Genomic DNA, 25,632 nt, shown 5'->3' on the forward strand with positions numbered 1-25,632 from the left:
CAACTTCTGCGGTTGTTTCTGTAAGGTGAAAAACTGTGTGGTCATCAGCTCTTATTGATCAGGAAGATAATGAAGATGATTATAAAAACTAACATATTTTTAGAGGCATGACTTTTTCACATTAACAATAAATGCGACAAAATACATTTTAAGTGATTTTGAAATATTTTAAAGAATCATGTTATTCTGTTTAAGAAATTAGTGATTTTGTTTTTGCAAATTACAGTGAATTAAAGGAACAAGGCCAGTTTAAAGCGAAATTTACTTATTTTACAATAAGTGCAAAAAATGCAGCAAAATTCATGGAAATTAATGGTCTTGAAATGGTATTCCAATATCAGGTGTGTGGAATGAAACAGAAGATGGAATAAGGATTTTTCATTTCGACAGAAGTATCTTTTTGTATTAATATTCTATAAAATCCCTTGATGGTATCGCCATGTAGGGTGAAAGGGAGTAATTTGTTATGTAATCTTGATTAGGGCTATATATAGTTCTAATCAAGATTACATAAGGAATAACGAACGTTTATCAATACTGTTTCTCTTTAGTTATCTTTCTTTCACATAAATAATTCACAAATCTTACAACTTAAACTTTTTATGAATACCTTTAGGAAAGCATTAAAGCGAAATTAAAGCAATGGGGTCAGTCCAATTTCATGAAAATGGTTTCGTTTTTGCAAAATCGAACATAAATTAATGCAAAAATAAAATAATATAATGCCTCTACCCATTGATAATGGTAAAACAGCTATTAGTAATATAAGTTTGGATCTGAGAAGAATTTACCCCAACTTGGAAATGTATTTGAAAATGCCGGGCTGAGTGGCTCAGACAGTTGAGGCACTGGCCCTCTGACCCCAGCTTGCCAGGCTCGATCCTGGCTCAGTCTCGTGGTATTTGAAGGTGCTGAAATCCGTCAGCTTTATGTCGGTAGATTTACTGCCACATAAAAGAACTCCTGCAGAACTAAATTCTGGCACCTCGATGTCTCTGAAAACCGTAAAAGTAGTTAGTGGGATGTAAGGGCAAATAACATTATTATGTATTTCAAAATACCTAATAATTTGTTCTGTAAGGTGAAAACTGCTGGGCCATACTACTGTAGTTGATGTTTCTTTCCAGGTGATTCCAGATCCCAAGACTCGTTCAAACAAGTGGGCTGGCTTGTCTGTACCACACTGGGATGAGAAGCTGTCATCGGCTGAATACCACGCTCACTGTCTCCTTAGTCCGGCTACGTTCCTGGTTCCTGGCCAGCAGGTTCCCAGTGATGTTCTCTCCATAGAGATCTCTCCTAGCTCTCTTCTCTCCACCTCCAGTTTCACACTGTACAATGAAGATACTGGGATATTTTCTCTGCTCTCAACGCTTGGCAAGTGAGTAAATATACTATTCCTTAAATTTTCTTGAAATCTCCTCTGTACTGGGTATAAGATGAAGTATAATTGCCTAGTGTGTCTGTTTCTTAGTGGAGGGCTTTGTCACAACACACACACCCCTTCTCTCTTTGTGCCTTCAAGTTGACATCAACTCCAGGCGACTGCATGATTGGATTGTCTCCAGGTTTTCACCTACACATTTCAGATCTTTCAGTGATGACTTCATTGCTGCTTTGAAAGAGTCTATCGACCTCTCCATGTTCCTTCCACTTCTCCAAGCATAGTCGTTTTCTCAATAGAATCAGGCTTTCACATTATGTGGCAGAGTAACTCAGTTTTAGGTTCACAATAAATGCTTCAGGGGATAGATTGGGTCTGATCTTCTGAATAACCCACTTGCCTGTTTTCTTGGCAGTCTAAAGTATAAGTCTCCTGCACCAGGACTCGATGGTATTATTGTGCTTCCTACTCCTTTTTCTTTATTTTTTTTATGGTCCAGCTTTCACAACCATATGTACAGTAACTGTGGGAAGGACTAGAGCTTTAACCATTCTGATTTTAGTGTGCATGGACACATCAGGGCATCTGGTGATCTTCCTGAGAATTATCCTACCATTGATTGATGGATTGATTGATTGATTGATTGATTTATTTATTTATTTATTTATTTATTTATTTATTTATTTATTTATTTATTTATTTATTTATTTTATTTATTTATTTGTTTGTTTGTTTGTTTGTTTGTTTGTTTGTTTGTTTGTTTGTTTGTTTGTTTGTTTGTTTGTTTGTTTGTTTGTTTAATGGGTTTTAGTGCCAGGAGTGCCTAGTGACATGTTTGGCTTGTCTGTTGGGGATGAAGATGAAGAAGTATGACTTTCTCTGTATGGTACATGCAAACAGTGATAATTGTTTTGAGAATAGCCTCAGAATTTAGCACGCAAAATGTAATAGATTTACTTTATGATATTACATACATTTGTCGTTCACATTGTCTGAGTATAGTGTTCTCCCTAGAACCTTTCTAATGGGCGTGCCACCCTGCCATTTTTATGGACCGCCTGGATAACATAACCTAGATATGTGCTAGTTATATAATATGATACATAATTGAGTCATCGGGTGCTCCAAATTAAAATGTAAAACTGTTTATGTAATAATCTTCATTATTGTCAGCAAAATTGCATCAATTAAATCAAAGTTTAAATGTTTAGCTTGACTATCATGAAGTGTTGTGCACAAGCTGTGTATGGATTAGCGTGGAATCGCATGCGAGTACTCGATTCTTTATGATGTTACAAACCTCTATGGCACTCCACAGCAACCAAGTGATCAGTCCCGGAGTTACATGATTATGAACGGGCAGCAGAACACTAGAAATTCATGTAACTACTATGGATTACCCAGCATAAAAAAGTAATAATAATAATAATAATAATAATAATAATAATAATAATAATAATAATAATAATAATAATAAAAAACATGATAAAGAAAATTAAAACTTTATGAGATTTGATAAAGTTAAATAAAACACACATGATAAAGACTGCATAAACAACATCAAGATATAAATGCCAGGTTAACCAACATGATGACTAAAAGAAAGGAGATGAAAAGCGGGCTGAGCCATAAGAGGTCGGTGAAAGGTAGTTCATTGTGAGGAAAACAAGATTAACGGTGATCCCTTTCTGAACACTCAAATTTACTGATCATTAGTTCAAGTTAAAGCACAAAACAAATTACTGTATAATCCCCAATACCACCCGCACTTTTCTTCCCCAAAATATTGGTTCTGAATCTTGGATGCGGGTCGTATTCAAGCCGTTCATTTTCGTAAATATTTACTACAATACAAATTTAAATAAAAAAAATAAATTTTCCAGCTAACTCATTCCTGGTTGCCAGCGTTTTGCCCTCATGCGCTAGGGTGGGCTCATCAGTTGGTATCTAGCACACCTACCAAGATGCTGGCTAGTGCATACCGTGGAGGCCTAGGACCTAGAGGGTAACGCCCTCTCTCTGGCCAGGAGAGGTGACGGGGTTGTGGAGATTTGATAAAGTTAGGAGATGAATAGCGGGGGTGATATAATTGAGGAGATGTGGAGTTGTGGCCTCTTGTCTAAGGGTGCACATCTGCTCTTTGCTTTTTATTGATTTGTTATTACAGACATGTATAGTACATAATTCGTTTTTCTTGCTAGGATACATAGATTATTACAATGGTGCTACACTAGTTATACATGGGTGCCGGGTTGAAGGTGAAGTGCAATGAGGTGGTAGAATGAGGATAGATGTGTGAGGGATGTAAGTAGAAGACGGAGAAGGTCAGATGTAGGCGGGTACGATAAGGGGTAGCTTAGTGGGGGTAGATAGGAGGCCTTGAAGTTTGGGAAGATGTGGCTGGCTGGGGACGGTTACGAGTAGTGGTAGGACAGTTGGCAGGTTGAGGGGGAAAGCGGGGCGGTTCGATGCGGTGATGGCGGCCGTAGAGGTTGATTCCTTAGTTGATAAGGCGTTCGGTATCTTCCAGTGATGGGGAGTTGTAATCTTACTAGATAGGTGGGTCCTTCTTGATTGCGGATCCGAGATGCTTTCCTTATAGGTAGTCGTGCCTGTCAGAGTTCTTGGGTTATGGCTTCAGTTGGTATTCCAGGGTTCACTCCTCGGACGACGGAGCTGAAGGTGCTATTGAGCTCGGGCGGTGGTGGTGTTGCTGTTGGGCTTGCTGAGTTGGTAGGAGTACAACTGGTTGTTTCTTCGGCAGGAGGCTGGAGTGTATTATGAGATGTTAGTTGTGGGAATGTGAGAGGAAACGTCATAAGGGGGGATGGGTACGACATCGTTGTGGTTGTAGGAGTGTTGGGGGAGGGATGGGTCATAAATATAGTAGTGGTCGGGATGTGGGAACGGATCTGGGCGGAGTTAGTTGTAGTGGTGGTGGGGTTAGTAATGGAAGTTGTGGTTATTACTGGATCGGTGGGGAGTGGACTCGTGGTGTGCTGCTGTGAGGGTGGCGCTATTGAAGGTGGGGCTGTTACATTGGCTGGTAGCTGAGCCTGGATGTGCGGGGGCGTAGGTTCGGTCCTGTAGTGGCGGCCACGGATATTCACTCCACACTGTAGTACGTACTGTAAGTCGTCCGCCTCGGAGATGAACACTAGAACTTCTTGAGCTGATCCAGCGCCGGTGATGAGCCTAGAGGCGCTGTAGACGCCCAGGTGGTGTAGATCATTCTCGACCTGGTAATCTGGAATGAAGGGAGGAACATCTCGTACTATACAGGTGAACATGGTCGAGGTAGGGAGGCTGACTTCCTTCCTGGTGTCAGGCCTATATGCTTTATTGTCGCCTGCTGGGTGCGAGTTAAAGATAAGGCGTCACCCGGCCAGGCGAAAAAAAATTGAGGTGCTATAGTCGCTGGAGAAGGCCACGAGGAGATTAAGCCTGTAAGAGGAGAGAGATGTGACGGCCACTGTGTGGACTACTTGGAGCCACCGGCAGTGCCAATGCACTATGAGAGACTTTGTCTCTTTAACAAAAACATCAATTTCAAGTTACGTTAATGATTTATGGGGCTCACATTCCCAAATTATGACAAATTTCCAAAAGTTCTTCTTTGTCCTCATCCAAAATAATAATTTTAAATGTCACTCTCAGTCAATTTTTCAAATCAAAACAAATGAACATATTTTACAAAATCAAATAGAACAAAATCAAAATGAAAACGATGACTCTTGTCCTTCAGTAACGTACTTTAATGTCTTTTCTTGAGGTTTTCTGAAATAAAATAAAGTGATACACAACATCTTTCAAAATACCATTTTCTTGTCACCATGACAGTTTTAAATACTCTGTTATGTCTTTTTCATAATAATAACAGTAAAATAACTTAATTTTACAGTTTACCTGTCTAATATTATTGTTAATGCCCTGGGGGGAACAAATTGAGATTTTATCATATTCATTTTTTACATAGTATTCCCCGCCCGGCTACTCATTCCTGCCACCCGGCTGATGAAAATTTCTAGGGAGATCACTGGAGTCCATGGCTGAATGGTCACCATCTTGGCTTTTGGACCTTGGGTTCGATCCCTGACCGGGCTGAGATATTTTAATCTTAAAAGATTATGGTTAATTTCCCTGCTAAATCTACTGAGAGGGAAGAGCTACTATACCAACCAGTATGTTATGTAACCAGTTCAAGCGTCTGGCAAGTCTTCTGTCTACTGCACCAAGGAAAACAGATCATGAATTGCCATAGCCAAGGTTGCACTCTACAAGAAGAGATCACTTTCTTTTTTATTTGTTTTATTTCGCGCCAACACAGGCGGTTCTTATGGAGATGATCGAATGAGGCAGTTCTAGGATTAGATAGGAAGCAACCGTGGTCTTAATTGATCAATCAATACTGATCTGCATTTAGGGCAGTCGCCCAGGTGGCAGATTCCCTATCTGTTGCTTTCCTAGCCTTTTCCTAAATGATTTCAAAGAATTTGGAAATTTATTGAACGTCTCCCTTGGTAAGTTATTCCAATCCCTAACTCCCCTTCCTATAAATGAATATTTGCCTCAGTTTGTCCTCTTGAATTCCAACTTTATCTTCATATTGTGATCTTTCCTACTTTTATAAATGCCATTCAAACTTATTCGTCTACTAATGTCATTCCACGCCATCTCTCCGCTGACAGCTCGGAACATACCACTTAAATACACTTGTAACATACTTTGTATTTACGTACATTTCAATACGGACCTAACATGAGAATTATACCGTGTAACATACCACTTAGTCGAGCAGCTCTTCTTCTTTCTCTCAATTCTTCCCAACCCAAACTTTGCAACATTTTTGTAATGCTACTCTTTTGTCGGAAATCACCCAGAACAAGTTGAGCTGCTTTTCTTTGGATTTTTTCCAGTTCTTGAATCAGGTAATCCTGGTGAGGGTCCCATACACTGGAACCATACTGTAATTGGGGTCTTACCAGAGACTTATATGCCCTCTCCTTTACATCCTTACTACAACCCCTAAACACCCTCATAACCATGTGCAGATATCTGTACCCTTTATTTACAATCATATTTATGTGATTACCCCAATGAAGGTCTTTCCTTATATTAACACCTAGATACTTACAATGATCCCCAAAAGGAACTTTCACCCCATCAATGCAGTAATTAAAACTGAGAGGACATTTCCTATTTGTGAAACTCACAACCTGACTTTTAACCCCGTTTATCAACATACCATTGCCTGCTGTCCATCTCACAACATTTTTGAAGTCACGTTGCAGTTGCTCATAATCTTGTAACTTATTTATCACTCTATAGAGAATAACATCATGCGCAAAAAGCCTTACCTCCAATTCCACTCCTTTACTCATATCATTTATATATATAAGAAAACATAAAGGTCCGATAATACTGCCTTGAGGAATTCCCCTCTTAATTATTACAGGGTCAGATAAAGTTTCACCTACTCTAATTCTCTGAGATCTATTTTCTAGAAATATAGCAAACCATTCAGTCACTCTTTTGTCTAGTCCAATTGCACTCATTTTTGCCAGTAGTCTCCCATGATCCACCCTATCAAATGCTTTAGACAGGTCAATCATGATACAGTCCATTTGACCTCCAGAATCCAAGATATCTGCTATATCTTGCTGGAATCCTACAAGTTGAGCTTCAGTGAAATAACCTTTCCTAAAACCGAATTGCCTTCTATCGAACCAGTTATTAATTTCACAAACATGTCTAATAATATATAATCAGAAAGAATGCCTTCCCAAAGCTTACATACAATGCATGTCAAAACTGACTGGCCTGTAATTTTCAGCTTTATGTCTATCACCCTTTCCTTTATACACAGGGGCTACTATAGCAACTCTCCATTCATCTGGTATAGCTCCTCCGACTAAACAATAATCAAATAAGTACTTCAGATATGGTACTATATCCCAACCCATTGTCTTTAGTATATCCCCAGAAATCTGATCAATTCCAGCCGCTTTTCTAGTTTTCAAATTTTGTAACTTACTGTAAATGTCATTGTTATCATATGTAAATTTTATTACTCCTTTGGCCTTAGTCTCCTCCTCTATCTTGACATTATCCTTGTAACCAACAATCTTTATATACTGCTGACTGAATACTTCTGCCTTTTGAAGATTCTCACATACACACTCCCCTTGTTCACTAATTATTCCTGGAATGTCCTTCTTGGAACCTGTTTCTGCCTTAAAATACCTATACATACCCTTCCATTTTTCACTAAAATTTGTATGACTGCCAATTATGCTTGCCATCATGTTATCCTTAGCTGCCTTCTTTGCTAGATTCAATTTTCTAGTAAGTTCCTTCAATTTCTCCTTACTTCCACAGCCATTTCTAACTCTATTTCTTTCCAGTCTGCAGCTCCTTCTTAGTCTCTTTATTTCTCTATTATAACAAGGTGGGTCTTTACCATTCCTTACCACCCTTAAAGGTACAAACCTGTTTTCGCATTCCTCAACAATTTCTTTAAACCCATCCCAGAGTCTGTTTACATTTTTATTTACCGTTTTCCACCGATCATAGTTACTTTTTAGAAACTGCCTCATGCCTGCTTTATCAGCCATATGGTACTGCCTAATACAGTAGAACCTTGATAATTTGAAATCGGTTAATTCAAAATCCCACCTAATTCGAAGAAGCTCTCATTCCTGGAAACATGAGATACAGTTTTGCATGTTATTTCAATTGTTTAATTCGAAATACGGATAATTCGTAATTCGAAGTACAATGTCGGTCCCATTACCAAAATTTAGACTTTTAATTCGAAACTGCCTTTACATTTTAAAACAATAGTATGTTACAGAGTCATTTCAACTTGAAATTTATCCGCTCTGCTTCATAATAGAACGCGCGTTCCGGAACGTGGAGGGGTAGCTTTCCACACTTACACTCACTTTGGTGGGTCTACAGTGCGCTTCATGATTGCTAAGTTGAATGAAATCAGAATTCTTTTGTATTCAACCTTTTAAGGAATGCCGTAATATCACGCAACAGGCAGTGTGCGGGAAAACAGAATCCGTGAACACTGGCGATGCCGACAGTTGACGAAAAAACGTGGCTCATATAATAAATTTTTAGGCACCGACAAATATTGTCATTGCCGGTAAAACTGCATTGCTTTATTTTAATGCAAGCCCAAACGGTCTTATGGTTTTAAAGGAGAAATTGCCAGCCGGGAAATCGTACAAGGGTGAGGGATGGGGGTCATAGTAGTGCGTTGGAATGCACATGGGTGCGAGATAGGAAAGTTCGATAAGCTACATTGTTTTAAGGGTGTCGGGCACTTTCCATGCCAGTACAAAGCATCTAAAAATGCAAACAGTACAGAAATCCAAAAAGATAATGCATTTGCACAGGGAACCGGCATAATTTATTCTCGTCTTTGAATTGTGCGATTTTTTTCTTTCGTTCCGTGAGGTTATGTTTGTCAGTGATTTATCCAAGTGCATTATTTGAACATTGTAAATGCACCCTGTTGGATACATTTCGGAAATAGTTTTTTCCATGGCATTTGAAAGGTTTAAACTGTGAATCGAGGTGATTGCATGTATTAATGGGTCTTAGAATACTTTGTGACGTGGCAAGTGTTTACACATCTGAAGTACGAGAAAAGTGCCATGGCAGGAAATCGTACAAGGATAGAGTCATAGGAAAGTTCGATTTTAAGGGCATCAGGTACTTTCTGTGTAAATACAAGGCATCTAAAATGCATACAGTATAGTAATCCAATTAATAAAGCACTTCCACAGGGGAGCCAGCATAGATTTCTCCTAATCTTTGAATCGTGCTTTTTTTTCTCTCTCTCTCTTTCGTTGCGTGAGGTTATGTTTACCAGTGAGATATCCGAGTGCATTATTTGAATACTGTAAATGCACCTTCTTGGATACATTTTGGAAATAGTTCTTTTTTCATGGCATTTGAAAGGTATAAACTGTGAATCAAGGTTAACTGCATGCTGTAACGGGCCTTAGAATATTTTGTAACGCGGCAAGAGTTGACACTTCTGAGTTGCGAATTGGCGGTTAATTCGAAATCACGTAATTCGAAATCCCATTTTTGAGTCCCAACGACTTCGAATTTACGAGGTTTTACTGTAGTCCTACTTTCAAGATCTTCCTTTCTATCACATTTATTTTTAACTACCACAAAAACAGCTTCATGATCACTAATACCATTTATTACTTCAGTTTCCCTACAGAGCTCATCTGGTTTTATCAGCACCACATCCAGAATATTTTTCCCTCTGGTTGGTTCCATCACTTTCTGAATCAGCTGTCCTTCCCGTAATAACTTATTTGCCATTTGTTGGTCATGCTTCCTGTCGTTCGCATTTCGTTCCCAATTGACATCTGGCAAATTCAGATCTCCTGCTACAATCACATTTCTTTCCATGTTGTTTCCCACATAGCCGACTATCCTATCAAATAATTCCGAATCCGCGTCAGTGCTACCCTTTCCCGATCTGTACACTCCAAATATATCAAGTTGCCTATTATCTTTAGAAATGAGCCTTATACCTAGAATTTCATGTGTGTCATCTTTAACTTTTTCGTAGCTTACAAATTCTTCTTTCAGCAGGATGAACACTCCCCCTCCCACCATTCCTATCCTATCTCTACAATACACACTCTAGTGCCGTGAGAAAATTTCTGCATCCATTATATCATTTCTCAGCCGTGATTCAACTCCTATTACAATATCTGGTAAATATACTGTATATCTATTAAATTAAATAATTCTATTCCTTTCTTTACAATACTTCTACAGTTCAACACTAACAATTTTATGTCATCCTTACTTGATTTCCAGTTCCCTGTTCCCTTATCACCACTCCCTAGGTCATCCCACTCCAGCATTTGCTGGTGTGGTCACCATGGAAAACCATCTTCACTGCTGCCAACAGGGTGGTTTGAACCCACAATCTTCCAAACACAAGCTACCAGCTGTTCCACACAAACCATTTAGCCAACTCAGTTAGAAAGTCAGAAGCATTGCTTTATATGAATCAGAAATGTGGACTTCGAGAATATTGGAGAAGAAATATCTAGAGAGTTTTGCAATGTAGTGCTGGAGAAGGATGGGAAAAATACTGTAGATGGACATGGTGACAAATGAAGAGATTCTAGAAGGAGTTGGCAAGAGAAGAATGCTTGATTCAGTTCTTGAAAGGAAAGCCAACTGAATGAATATTGAATTTTCATGGACCCCACTGGTGTCTGGTTGGCCATTTTTGTTCTGTACTTAACATCTCTTCAACACGTACTAAATGTACGCAACACGACCTAATAGGTTGAAAGTCGGTTTCGAAAGCCAACTGGTTTTTACATATCCTGAGAAGAAATTGTCTCCTGCATGTTGTAGTCGAAGTAATGTTAGGGGGAACTCAGGGACCTGGGAAAACAAGAATGTGGCTGCTTGATGATTTTAGAGAAAAATAATGTACAACATGCTAAAAGAGGAAGCGGAGGATAGAAACATGTGGAGAGCCAAATTCATGGACCAAATCAAAGGACCTGCCTGCTAATAATAACAACTATATTAATAATAATGTGCATTTATAATTTATGGTACATGACGACCTCTGAGAACAATGCATGTGGCATGTGTACCACTGGTGGTACACACCATCACAAACGTGTTAATTTCTGCAACCACCAGTATACCCCAGTTATTTGCGTGACTCACAGAAACTGTACCAGATGCTTTAGCTTTGCTAATGGACAGACCCAGTCTCCATTCTGCTCTTCCACAGAACTTAAAACCAGTAACATTAGTATAACTCTGATCTTCCCTTTTTCAAACCTGTTAAGAACATCTTCCTACTTATCTTCCCATAGTTAAACTGTCCAGGTGAACCTTGTTTGCTGACCCACCTTTCATTCTCCCATGAACTAGGCCAGATGACAGGACCTGGATATCTGGGTACCTGTTGTGGTGATTACTCATAGCAAAAATACCCAGGTACCCATTACTTATAGTATCAGTGCTTGCATGTATTCAGTCAATGTATTCGATTTTACCTTTCCCCTGCGAGATTGCTCCACCACCTTTCACCTGTTAAACATAGCTCTCTGTGCCCACAGAATGTAAATGTACCTGTTTTCTTTTCATTTCTAAAAGCTTAAATTAAGTATTTAATAATTGTGGTGTTTGCTCATTATGATAAATTTTAGATGTAATTTTTATCATAAATTACTCCAATTCAGAGACTTAAGTTTTGGCTTTAAATCAAGTCCTCCTCAGCCTTCTGCAATGTGAAGGCTTGATGTCAACATAAGGTACTGATAAAGGAAAATCCTTCTCCTTTTTCAGCACCTGAGGATGACTTTGAATAAAATCAAAGCTTAATTTCTTGAATTGGAGTCATTTGTCATGAAAACTACATCTAAAACATATCATAACTTAAATTAAGTGTTGCATTTCTTCTAATTAAAAAAAATATATATATATAATTTGGTTCGCTTACATTCTGTTTAGAAATAGTTGAACTCATATTTTCAACTGATTCGTCCACCGGTTGGAATGTATAAGTTTTGGTCCATGATACCTTAATTTTGTTAATGAATAGACCTAAGCCTGGCTGTCAGATTGCATGGTTGGCCTGAATAATATATTTTTGAAGAAGAGAATTTATTCTGGAGACTAAATAATAGTCACCAAGCTCGATAGTTGCAGTTGCTTAAGTGCGGGCAGTATCCAACATTCGGGAGATAGTGGGTTCAAACCCCACTGTTGGCAGCCCTGAAAATGGTTTTCCATGGTTTCCCATTTTCACACCAGGCAAATGCTGGGGGTGTACCTCAATTAAGGCCACGGCCACTTCCTTCCCACTCCTAGCCCTTTCCTGTCCCATCATCGCTATAAGACCTGTCTGTGTCGGTGCGACGTAAAGCAACTTGTAAAAATAATAGTCAACGACTGAAATGGAATTATTCCAACTCATTAGAAGAGGTGACACACACCTATTTCCCATAAGTACATCCATAAAGAAAAGTTAAGCATATTTATAATTCGCCCACCAATGCCTAATATTTATGTCTCATTTATGGTTAGACAGTACAAGTTTAAATCATGGCAACCCTGCTTTCCTCACAGTTAGGGGCATTAGACTCATGATTGGTAAACAAATCCACTACATTAAATCTGAGGTGACGTCCAGACAAGCTTGTTAGTATGTCTTGCTTCTATGCACCGTGCACTAAAATACCTCGTCATACACTGTCTGTGGCAGATCACATAAAAATTACTGCTTTGAACATGAGACAGCTTGACGTTGCCACATTGAAGTGTTGTTTCCAGATTGTGAAAAGTTCCAAGACACCCATTCAGTACCAGATCGACATTGCTTGGGCCAGTATATACGCATATCTGCACATAGATACCCTATACGCACAGCTTCTACTCTGTGCCATGAGCTTTGAGATGCCAGAAGTGTTACTGAAGTACTCAAACTGTGTGCAATAGACTCCATGATGGAGGGGACTGTGTTCAAGAAGTCACCTCAGGACTCCTCCATTTTGACAATATCACAGGGTGGCTCGTGTTCGATGGGCTAGAGCACATCAGAATTGGACATGAGATCAGTAGTCCAAAACATTGTTCACTAATTAACTGCGAATTGGTTTACACCTTGAGATAACTCTGTGTACATACTGAGAAGGCAGAAGGGAACGTTACAATGAATCATTCTCAATAGAACGTCACCAACAGCTTGGAGGTTCACCACTATGCTGGGCAGGTATCGTGTTCAGCCTCTGTACACCACTGGTTAACATTCTGGGAAGCATTAGTGCCGCAGTGTACGAGCACAACATTCTCCGACCCATAGTAAGTGTTTTTGTTGAGAATGTTGTCTACATTGTGCAACAGCTGTGAATGTGTAACAATTTTATAGGACCAAACCAACCCAAACTCCATGGTGCGACAGCCCCGAAGGACCATGGCCTACCAAGCGACCGCTGCTCAGCCTGAAGGCCTGCAAATTACGAGGTATCATGTGATCAGCACAATGGATCCTCTCGGCCGTTATTCTTGGCTTTCTAGACCGGGATTTTATAGGACATATATATATATATAAAATAAGAGTTTTGTCTGTTTATTGCTCAGAATTTAAAAAGGATGGTATTTCTGTATCAGTCATGTCCACAGTAAGAAGGAAATGCATTTTTTAATTTTCCATAATTTCTGTGTTTGCATGTATGTATGTATGTATGAATGTATGTATATACACGCATCACGACAAAACGGCTGAAGAAAATTTAATGAAAATCGGTATGCAAAGTTGGGGAATAAGTTGCTACAATCTAGGTCATAAATAATTTTATTCACGCTGAGTGAAATGGTAGTTTAGGGGAATGCCTAAAATTTAATCCTCAAATATTTATGTTATTAGTGTTCGTATCGATAAATATTACATAACTAAAGTTACATAGTATTAAATTTCCGATCATTTATGTGTTTTACATTGTTACCATACCAGCTATGATCACAGAGATATTCATGAATTTGAATTTTTGTTACTAAGTCCATATCAGCGCTGAGTCACGAGAAAATGGGTAAACAGAATTTAATGAAAATCGGTATGTAAAATCGGAGAATAAGGTGATGATGATGATGATGATGATGATGCTTGTTGTTTAAAGGGACCTAACTGGGTAATATATGAATCAAGTGAGTGAAAGATTGCCCAGATAATGTGGGTGCCCACTTCTTACCTGAATGCTCCAGCTAATGCTTGAATAACCAGGTATGCAAGTACCCAGGTACACTAACCATACCATAAACCCTACTGCATTCCATTCACTTCCATTTTGTTTGCAAAGTTGTTTCCCAAAAGTAATGTAAATCAAATTGGTAAGGACCCTTTATTGATTTTCTTTGTCCAGGTTATACAACAGAGGCATCAACATGGATTTGGGTAAACTGTACCCTGCAGTGGAATATCCTGTTAGCAGAGGAACCCCTATGATCTCTCCACTGATAAAATGGAATCATTCTAACCAGTGGTTTGTTGCAGATGACTCTAAAACGGTAAGTTGATGCATTGTTCTTTGTCAGAAAGTAAATGAGATGCTGTTTCAGGGGCACTTACCAGATATGCCGATTACTAAATACAGTGAACTGATAATTCATGTTCAGTTAATTCTGGAATCTACTGCAGCGCACTTGTTAAAGTTTTCTTGGTGTGAGAGTATGTCTTTCATTTTGTTTGTGTACTGTACCTTATATTCGCGGTAAGGCAACTACAAGAGCGAAATTATGAATGGAGTAAGGATCTTGTGATGGCCTTCATGGACTTTGAGAAAGCTTATGACTGTGTGTGTAGAAACAAGGTATGGGAAGCGTTACAGAGAAAAGGTGTCGAGGAACAGACCGTAGAAAGAGTAAAGAAGATGTACAATGGGAGTGTCAGTTGTGTGAAAATAGGAGGAGAGAGAACAGCCTGGTTTGAGCAAAAAGGTGGATTAAAACAAGGAAGTGCTCTGTCATCTTTGCTCTTCGTAGTAACAATGGATGAGATGATGACAAAAGTGACAAGGAAAATTGGAGAAGGAAAAATGAAAGTGATGATGTTTGCAGATGACCTGTTAGTCTGGGGAGACGTGTAGAGGCGCGCGGCTGTGAGCTTGCATCCGGGAGATAGTAGGTTCGAATCCCACTATCGGCAGCCCTGAAGATGGTTTTCCGTGGTTTCCCATTTTCACACCAGGCAAATGATGGGGCTGTACCTTAATTAAGGCCACGGCCGCTTCCTTCCAACTCCTAGGCCTTTCCTATCCCATCGTCGCCATAAGACCTATCTGTGTCGGTGCGACGTAAAGCCCCTAGCAAAAAAACAAAAAAAAAAGTCTGGGGAGAAAAGGAAGAGGATATCCAGGAACAGTTAGATGCTTGGGTAGAGGAGGTGGAACGATATGGAATGAAATTGAATGCCCAAAAGAGTGAGATAGTGATCACAACTAGAAAGAAGGAGAGACCTACGAGAGGGATAATGCTTGGAGGGGAACAGCTTACGAAGGTAGAGAGTTTCAAGTACTTAGGAAGTATCATAGAGTAAAGTGGAAGAAATGATAAGGAAATAATAGAGCATGGATGACAAGCAGGAGCATTCCTGAGAAGTGTCAGAAGCCTGGTTTGGAGCAAGGATGTCCCTCAGAGAAGCAAAAGGGTGATATACAGGATGTACTATATACTTGTTCTGACGTGTGCAGCTGAGACTTGGGTAATGAGGCAGAGAGCTGTGAATAGAATACAGGCAAGTGAAATAAAATTTCTGAGAAGCAGGATAGGAGTGACAAGATGGGATAAGATGAGAAATGAGAAGGTTTGAGATATAGTGAAAGAAGAACCACTACAGAATAGGGTAGAGTCATGTAGACTTAGATGGTATGTACAATATTAAATAGAAGGAAGGATCCACCTTTCAATACTCCATTGTTAAGTTGAACCAAATAGAGGTTACAACCTGTTCATTTGGGACCGGTTTCAACACATTTGAAGTATCATCATCAGCCAGTTAGCAAAGCAGTGCCAAAATTAAGTCATAAAGGTCTAAAGACAACTAACGCAGTGATCACAGGCAAAAAATTAACACTATTTAGTGCCGAAGCAATTTTAATTACAATTGCAATCTAAAAATAGGAGAAAAATAATATATCAAATAATTTGATGCCATTGGGTATGTCCCCTCCTTAGAAAATAACTTAATTGCATCAGCAAAAGGCTGAGATAGTAAAAGAAGGAATAAACAAGATTTTGTAACTCGGTTATTGGTTATTGTTAAGAATTTGGTCTAATAATTAAAAACATTATTGATAAAACAAATATTAATACCAAAATAATAAATTGATTAATAGTTAAATCACTATGTATATATTCATCACTATAAAAAAAATTGTAATTAAATTGCTTCAGCACTAAATAGTGTTAATTTTTTGCCGGTGATCACTGTGTTAGTTGTTTTTAGACCTTTATGACTTAATATTTGCACTGCTTTGCTAATTGGCTGATGATGACACTTCAAACGTGTTGAAACCGGTCCCAAATGAACAGGTTGTAACCTCTATTTGGTTCAACTTAACAACGGAGTATTGAAAGGTGGATCCTTCCTTCTATTTAATATTGTATATTTCCCTATTCAGTACAAAACAGTCATGAAGTTTTTAACTGTAAATTAGATGGTAAGGATACATGAAGAGAATGACAGAGGAAAGGATACCTGGGGCCGATGACCTAGATGTTAGGCCCCTTAAAACAACAAGCATCATCATCAAGCAGGAAAGGATACCGAGGAGGATGCACAAAATGGAGATAACAGGTAAACGGCTAAGAGGAAGACCAAGAGACAGGTGGATAAAAGGAGTGGAAGTGTGTGTACGGAAAAGAGGAGAGGACTGCGCAAGAGTGACTTGGGTGAAGTGGTAGGAAGACAAGAGGAGATGGCGAGGCTTATGCTCCAAGCAGACCCAGCCAACAGCTGGAAACTGCAGACGATGATGATGATGATGATGATGATGATGATGATGATGATGATGATGATGATGACTCTACCTAGGCATAAAATTTACAACTTCTCACAGGAATGTTTAGTAAGCTTCATAATTTTGCAACTTTAAATTAAGTGTTCAGTGAAATCTTGTTAGTGCATTTCTTATTAAGATATTTTCCCATTTAGCATATTGTAAATTCAAAATCCCGATTCCCACCGTAAATCTGTATTAAAGTACCTCACTAATTATGCCACAAATTTTTGCTATTACTGCTTGGTATGATCATATTTTTTCTAGTCCTGAATGTGTTCTTTGACATCCCTTGTGAAAGAAATGAGAGTTCCAATACAGTTTAGAACCTTTGCCGCAGGTGACAGGTCGGGGAAAGTTTCACAATTACGGAAAAATGCCTTGAATTCCTGAACTTCACAGGGTAAACAGATAAGAGCCATTGCCACTGGAGGCAGGTTGGGGAAAGTTGTGCAATGCCAAGACAAGGCCTTAAATTCCTGAATTTCACAGGGTAAATTGCACCTTTGGGGAGCAAACTGTTAGATTTAGGAAAGTTCAGTTTTGCTTGTTGATTAGCAGTGGTATAGTTAAAATTTAAATAATAAATAAAGAGGTTCAACCTATTCAATATAAAAGAATAAGAAATGCAGTGATTACATTCTTATTTAATAATAAGTAGAAGTGGTACCGGTTTCGACCCTAGTCCAGGTCATCATCAGCCGATTAAAACATGAAAAACAATGCATAGGAAAAAGAAAATAAAAGATCAAGTTCACTCCGGATCAGTAGAAAAGGCGATATAAAAATGACAGGGGTAGACACTGCAAAATTCAGAAGAAGTAAAACTTAAGTCACTTAAAAGAAACAGTGCGTAATTTTCTGAACGGCAGTACGGCACACGCAGTGTTAGGCAAAGTCTTATAATGTTTATGAAAAGCGGAGAGCGGTTAAATGAGCTAGCTTGTATACACTGTCAGGCACAAAGTCATAACACAATAGAACACATATGAAGATCCATAATCGTGCTAAAGCTGAAGATGAGTAGATCAATTGAAGTAACTTGCCAGCTCCCGGTGATTAGCGCAATATATTCAACATCAGGCACTGTGGTTTCAAACGCCAACGTAAGATGAAGAATAGCTTAATGATCCAGTATTTTCTTCGGTTGCGGGAATGTAAGTATATATAGATACATATAATATAATTCAATATCATTGAATAAGTAATTGTGATCCTGTGGAATTTTTGGAACAGTTGACGTGAAAAAAAAATTGTGAAGAGAAAATATATAGTAAAAAGCGGAATAACCCAATGAGCCTGTTTGTGCTTGTATTTTTCATTCCAATCAGAAATTAGAAATTTTTCTGTGTTCAGTGGTACAGTGAAAGGTAGCGAATATTTATCATGTGATAGCCTACCTTAAGGGGGAACGAACACCTTTAAATGATCAAAATTGTGATTTTTCAAGTATGTTTTTCATTTAAAAATTTAACTTTTTTCTTTATAACAGTGCAAAATTTTTGTTATTATCTCCAATACTTTTGAAGTTATAACCAAAAACATGGAGCCCTGTAACCCAAGCAAGCCTTTTATTGGTAAGTTTGTTGCTTGTTTCCCATAACTTTTGTTTGTCAGAACCATTTTTGTGCTGACTCTGAAAGTTTTTAAAATATTAATATGAAATTGTGCATGCATGTATATTTCATAGAGAAGAAGAAACCGTACTTGAATTATTGTACTGATGGTGTATGTACTATGGTTGGCAATAAAGAATGCAATGTAATGTAATATAATGTACTAGAATTATTGTGCTAGCTTCATTGGTTAAGTTAAAAAAATTCAAATGAAAATTCAGGATAAATTGACTATTTGAAAATAACTTCATGAAAAAAAAAAAAAATGTTGCATCCTAGGAAATGGACAGGCTGGGCACTTGGGTTCAAATGTCAGATTGACCTTGATAGAAAACACTTTCTGACACCATTAAATTCTTACTCTAATTTATTTAAACAGATTATCAAGTATTCCCTTTCCAATAATACTACAGCACACCTGAAATTATTCTTCTCTCAACATTACTTTTAAATAATTAGTTTATCAGTCTTTGACTTCTTTGGAAAATACACCCACTTTTACATTTCACTATACAACACTTATAAATTTCCTTCAGTCTTTAAGGTCTCATAACTAGCCTAGTTGATAATTATCTTTGGTTTTGAAGCTTCTCTCTTCTTGCTTCTTTCTTGAATCCTTGGTTCCTTTGAATCTTCCCTGACGGTTTCAGGACTTGAACACAGAACTCTAAGGTGAACACGAACTGAAGCTACTGTCTCCTTCAAACACTCAGTGAGTTCTCTACGTACTGTCTCTGTACTTTACCCTGTAGGACACAGCTAACCATTCCTACTGCTTGGCAGTCTCAACTGCTGCCTAATCTGAATAACTTCTTATACTGCTGTCTTCACAAACTGATGGCGGGCTCAACTACTGCCTGATCTGACTAACTCCATTACTGTTGTCTTCACTGACTTTATTCTACAGAGTCTGTTCCCTGCCAAGTGACTTAGCGACTGTCCCTTTCCGAGAGAACGCTCCTTTCCAAGTTAACAGAATAACTGCTTGACCAGAATTCCCGACCAGAATCACTACCAGAATGACACCAGAATGACCAAGACTCTCCCTTGTCACTCCCCTTTATCACTTCTCTGACCTTCTAGACTACTATGTTCCCTCACATCACTGATCTGTTCGCTTCCTATTGGTTACTTCAAGTGTGGTCCCACCTGTCTCCTCCATCTACATGTGATTGCACCACAATGTATGTTCTTATTTTACAGGGCACCTTCCTACATGACTAACAACAGGCTTGCCTTTCCTGGTCCACCCAATATGAGCCTCTAACTATGACCTTCTAGTCTGTTTCTCTGACAAATATTCTGTTTGCACAAGTTTGCTTCACTCTCTGGCTCCCAAGTTGAGACTAGCTTTAAGAAATGCTTTTAATTATAATTGTAATTCTGCACTTATTCACTACACTGATATTTGATATACTCTTAATCACTCACTTCCACTGTTTTTGCTTTATCTTTTCTTTATATGTTACACTTAAATTACTCATGATTATTAGGGATTTCTGACTGGGAGGTCACAGATCGAACCCCGTTCGATGCGCTCACTCCATAATTTCCCACGGAAGGGCATGTTGCAAATCGGTGCTCGCAACACCTCGCCGCCCTGATAAAAAGGTGTATCGCGGCCTACGTCGTGATCACTTCTGTCAGTCCCTTCTCTTTCGACCTTTTTATACTTTGGCCTTGTCTTTAATCCTCTGGCTATGGGATGTTTGCATTTTTCTTTATCCTCCTCTATCTCTGAAATACCTGACTCTGATTCCAGGTTATGAATACTAGGTCTAGTGCCAATTACTCTAGGTCTCTCAAAATGCACTACTATGTCATCGTCTGATGACTTCACCTTTACTCGACTTGCATTATTTATCTTTTGCTTGAAACAAATTTTCATACAACATCCAGTAACTGAATTCCAATATTTCTTTTTACACATGCTGGCAAGACATGGATTACAACATTTGCAACGTATTAATATGGCGAGTATGGCTACAATAGTCGATACTATTATTTTATAGACATTAAAATTGGAATACGTGTGGTTTGCATACATTTCCTTTTCTTTATCAATAATTAGGTTCTCAACTTCCTCTACTTTCTTGCTTGCATGTTTGAAATCCTCAACATATGTTAACAAACTGTGCAAGGAGGCTTCATTTAATTTTATTACATCTCCTAATTTTAAATCACTGTTCAAATGTATACAGCAATCATACTCTAACAAGACATCTGGTATTAGATCTTTCCTGTTATTGATATTTACCTTTTCTGTGGATTGTATTTTACTGTTTGGCCCATATACTGTACAATATTCATAAAATGTAATTATCCCTGAATTAATTAGTCGCCTCTATGGTGTCCTTACTGTCCTTACACACTACAGGTTCCGGGTGGTGATGCTCATACAAACAGTTGATGTATGCACTCCTTCTTCACCGCTCATAGTATATGCGCGCAAGATCACGCCCTTAATGCTTGGCCGTTATTTGACTACAGCCTGTAAGCAAAAATTAGTCCATTTCGCTCATCATTAATTTGAGGGCACCTCTGCCCGGATGCAATCAGTCCTTGTCGTGGCGCTACCACATGCGGATACGAATATTCACGCGACCACGGACGCGAACCATTATAGTCATTTGATTACACTGGCGGAAATTATCTGTCAGGTTATAGGCGGCAGCGAATAACACCATTTACCGTCTCTTTAGCGTCAGATATCTTACGTGCCAAACCTGCACTTGACGTCACTATAACGACCGTTACTGATAGAGGTAACTATCTTATTATTCTCAAACTGTTAGCACTCCCAGATTGAATTATAAAAACACTGCTCATACATTGTGCCACAGATAATCACCGTTATAATTTTACCCGTCACGGATATGTATTCCTAACTCAGTTCACAAGACATCAGAACAAAGCATCCTCTCGGCGAACGAACGAACAACCAACACGAGATTCAGACTAAGAGTGACGAGTGAGTAGTCAGTAGTGAGAAGTGAGGGATGCTCCCCTTCTCCTTGGGCTTATAAAGACCCATAGACTTTCATTCAAACGTAGGGAGTCCCCTTTGATGAATACAATGTCAGCTGGACGGCTGGTTGAGTTTGAATGAGAAGCCGTTGATAATGCGAAATATACACATTAACATTAAGTAGGCACCAATTATATCTACAGGCATCAGAAAAATTACATCTGTCTTTCTGGACACATCAGAACTGTGGAATATCGGCGCGATAACGGATTACTTTCAGAAATGTTACTGGTTCAAACATGCTTTTAGAAAGTTGGTTGTCCTGGTGTCATGATGCGGTACATCGAACAAACTGGCCGCAACTTCAACATCATATATTCCGAACATATCAATGCCATTAAATACAACAGATTCTCCGCTATAGGACAACACATACAAGACTCCAAGCATAATTTCACTAATATTGAAAAAGATATAAAAATACTTAAAATCGTTAACAAAGGCCCCCTCCTAAACACTACTGAAAATTGTTATATTCACTTTGACTAATACTTCAATCCTAATTTCAATTTAAACGATCTGAAAAACCCAATATCCTATTTGACTTCCTAATTCTTCTTCTCATAAATTCTAAATTTCTAAACCCGAATTCAATTTCCCATGCCTTACAAAGTTCCTACCCACATTTTCTATCTCCAATAACCCACCCTCCTAATCCACCCTAAACTACCCCTCCTTTATTTCCCTATCTTATCCTTTCCCATAATCTTTTAACTTCAAATCCTTTTAATCTTCTCTTATCTAATAATCCTCTTCCTTTATTAATTTATCCTATCTTTTCTTTTCACCTCTTCTCTAAAAAATAAAAGAACCCTACTTTCTGAATTGAACTGTATACTAATATACTATATTGCCACCTGCATTTTGGGTCTTCACATTCAAATTTAAACTCATGCCTTGCGCTGACTTTGACTACTTCAATTACGAACTGAATTTTTATCTTCAAGAAATAGCGCACTGTGCATATACGTTTTTCATTTGTTTCCGGTATTGCGCTTTTTACCATTTTTCTCTTCACAATTGTTTTTTACGTCAACTGTTCTAAAAAAATCTACAAGACCCTAGTTACATATTTCAATTATATTGAATTGTATTATATGTACATTTTCGCGACCGAAGCAAATACTGGATCATTAAGCTATTCATCATGTTCAGTCAGCATTTGAAAGCACAGTGCCTGACGTTGAATATTGAAAAGGTGGACCCTTTTAAGTTTCCTATCTTCCATTGACGTTGAATATGTCGCGCTGATCTTTGGGAGCTGGCAATTTACTTCAATTGAGCTACTCGTCTTTGGCTTCTGCACGATTTTGGATCTTCACATATGTTGGATTGTGTTGTGACTTCGCGCCTGATAGTGTATGCAAGCTGGCTCATTTAACTGTTCTCCGCTTCTCGTAAACATTATGAGACAATGCCGAACTTTGCGTGTGCTATGCTGCTGTTCAGAAGATCGCGGCTTGTTTCTTTTAAGTGACTTACCTTCTGCTTCTTCTGAATTTTACAGTACCTATCCCTGTTGTTTTATTTTGCCTCTTCAACTGTTTTTGTGGGGAGTTGATCTTTAATTTCTTTCTTACTATGCATTGTTTTTTGCGTTTTATACGGCTGATGATGACCCGGTTGGGGTCGAAACCGGTACCGCTTCCACTTATAATTAAATAGGAATGTAACACTACATTTTGTATTTATTTGTATTGAATAGGTTGAACTACCTTATTTATTATTTCAATTTCATTGTGATACATTTCAATACGGAACATTATGAAATTTTTATCTTTAAGTGATGCGGTAACTCGCAGAATCCCCCTACTAGCTCGTGATTGGCTGAGTTTTAAAATCGCTGGACAAAGAGAGCGGCAGCGGTTCCCCAGCAACATAGTTCAAATAAAAAATTAAAAAAGAAGTCATTGTAAGAAACTATGTACTGGCGGGTTCCTTGTATTAGCGCAGTCTGGAATCCAACCGTCTTGCAACTGACTCCCACACAAAGCCATGTTGCACAATTGAGCCCACAGTGTTATACAATAATTAAAATTACGTATCTGGAGCATATGATGATATAGTTCAATGTGTGTTACAATGTTGTGTCTCCTCACTCGGCCTCGATAAGCACTGCAGTGCATGTTCCATTTAGATTGCAAGTCTCTTCCAGTATACTGAGGTGGGCAAGGATGGAGTTCAAGTCTGACACTTATCCTCAGTTCTCTCTTCTTCTCATTTTCTTCAGTATAGCCGAAACTTCCGTGTTGTGTTCACTCTCTTCTGTGTCATTGTTGGCATTGTCTTCCGCCTCTTCTGAAGGTCACATTTCACTCTCATCTTCGTTGTCTTCATGAAAAGGTCTCTTTCTGGCAGCACAACAGTCTCTCAGTAATGCTTCATTCTGTATATATTCCTTTTCAACATTATCGAACAAATTATTTATCCTTTTCACTTCTTCTGGATCCATTTCAGGGTACAACCATATGTAATATGAGAGTGCAAAAGTCGCTGTAAGTGTAGCCGTAGTTCGGGATAATACGTCTACAAGTAATAATAATACTTGCTACTGTTATGTAACCTCATTGTTACACACAAACACAAATTACGCAGTGAGACATGATGATGATGATGATGATGATGATGATGATGATGATGATAATTTGCTGGCAGGACCTAGTGTTTACAGTGCACTATGTCTTCTGGTATGGGCTAGAGCAATTTTGTTACTTCCATTGATCTGTCTCTGTCTTATCCTTGGCTTTGACAATATGAAAGTGACTGAGGTATGAGCGATGCTAGTAATGCCATTCCTTCTGTAGCCAGTCCCTGCTATGAATGGTGTGAAAATGTTGCTCATAGGGTCAGTTGGTGCATGCATTTCAGTGGGCTTGGCAGACTGATATGTAATAGCAACTTCTGGCTCAGTGAGGAAAGCAACGGGAAACTACCTCACTCCTCATTTCCCCTAGTACACCTCTTCAGTGATGCCTAGGCCATCTATGACAGAGCCTTAGGGCTGAAGACTGAACATACAATAATAATAATAATAATAATAATAATAATAATAATAATAATAATAATAATAATAATAATAATAATAAAGGCATACACGAAATGTTAGACACAATTAAAGACAAACTAAAACCACACGCATATTTAGCACAGAAAACAAACAGTAACGATCAGGTTAAGCAACATGACGGCTAAGGAAGGATAGGTGAAAAGTGGCTAGGAACCATATCCAGGCATTGGCATTGCTGAAGAAGCAAAATCAATGGTGATTCCAATTCAATAAATAGTATACTTAACAATTTAGATCGAAATAATAGTGCAAATAATCAACAAAATTACCCTTTTAAGAAAACTGAAACAATTTGAAGAATAATTACAAATTACCTAGCAAGGTCAAATTCAGTGATAAGGAAAATCTCACACAATGTACAAACTTTATGGCGCAACATTTAAGTCACTTAATACTGTCAGAATGAATAAAATTTAAGCAACATTATATAGTCAAAAGGATATACACCGAAGGAAGAAAATACAACTTTTAAAATGATAATCTTAGCGCAGAGCACCTTTAGGAGGCAGCCCCCTCATAAACACTTCTGGGAAAGGGTGCCCATCCTAAATGTGAATACTCTAAGATGATGCAGAACTATGAGACAGCCCCAAAGGGGAAATTTACAGTTTACAATTAAATCAGGAGGCGTAGAACACACAATTTACGAAAGGAAAAGAAATGGGAACTGTCTCTTAACAAATATGATGCGATTTGCCGTAAAGGCTAAGCCATATTAAGAAAATTTGGCGACTGAAGGAAAAACGGGTAGGCCTAAGCTCCGGCAAAAGAAATTAAACGGAACACTACATTTGAAGATAACTACCAGAAAGATGAAAAAGCAAAGTGCTTACCTGTTGGAGGGGCCAAGTAGACCCGTCACCTCAAGAAGGCAACCTCTCCCTTCACTGGTCAAAATTAAAAGACGCCTCGGAAGAGCTTGGCTCTAGCAAAGAGCTCCTCTCTGGAAATTGGGAAATCGTAAAACA

At 38.5% G+C, this 25,632-nt stretch overlaps 1 protein-coding gene across 1 annotated transcript in view; it reads left to right on the top strand.

The window, feature by feature from the left end:
• The window catches only part of LOC136883438 (fatty acid synthase), a 560,183-nt gene that overhangs the window by 192,849 nt on the left and 341,702 nt on the right, over positions 1 to 25,632 (top strand). Inside the window, exons 13-14 of the mRNA XM_067155718.2 lie at positions 1,128 to 1,381; positions 14,320 to 14,464. Coding sequence (XP_067011819.2) covers positions 1,128 to 1,381; positions 14,320 to 14,464 — 399 coding nt within the window. The remainder of the gene's footprint in view (positions 1 to 1,127; positions 1,382 to 14,319; positions 14,465 to 25,632) is intronic.

This window comes from Anabrus simplex, chromosome 11 (genome assembly GCF_040414725.1).
Source record: "Anabrus simplex isolate iqAnaSimp1 chromosome 11, ASM4041472v1, whole genome shotgun sequence".
Taxonomy (NCBI): domain Eukaryota; kingdom Metazoa; phylum Arthropoda; class Insecta; order Orthoptera; family Tettigoniidae; genus Anabrus; species Anabrus simplex.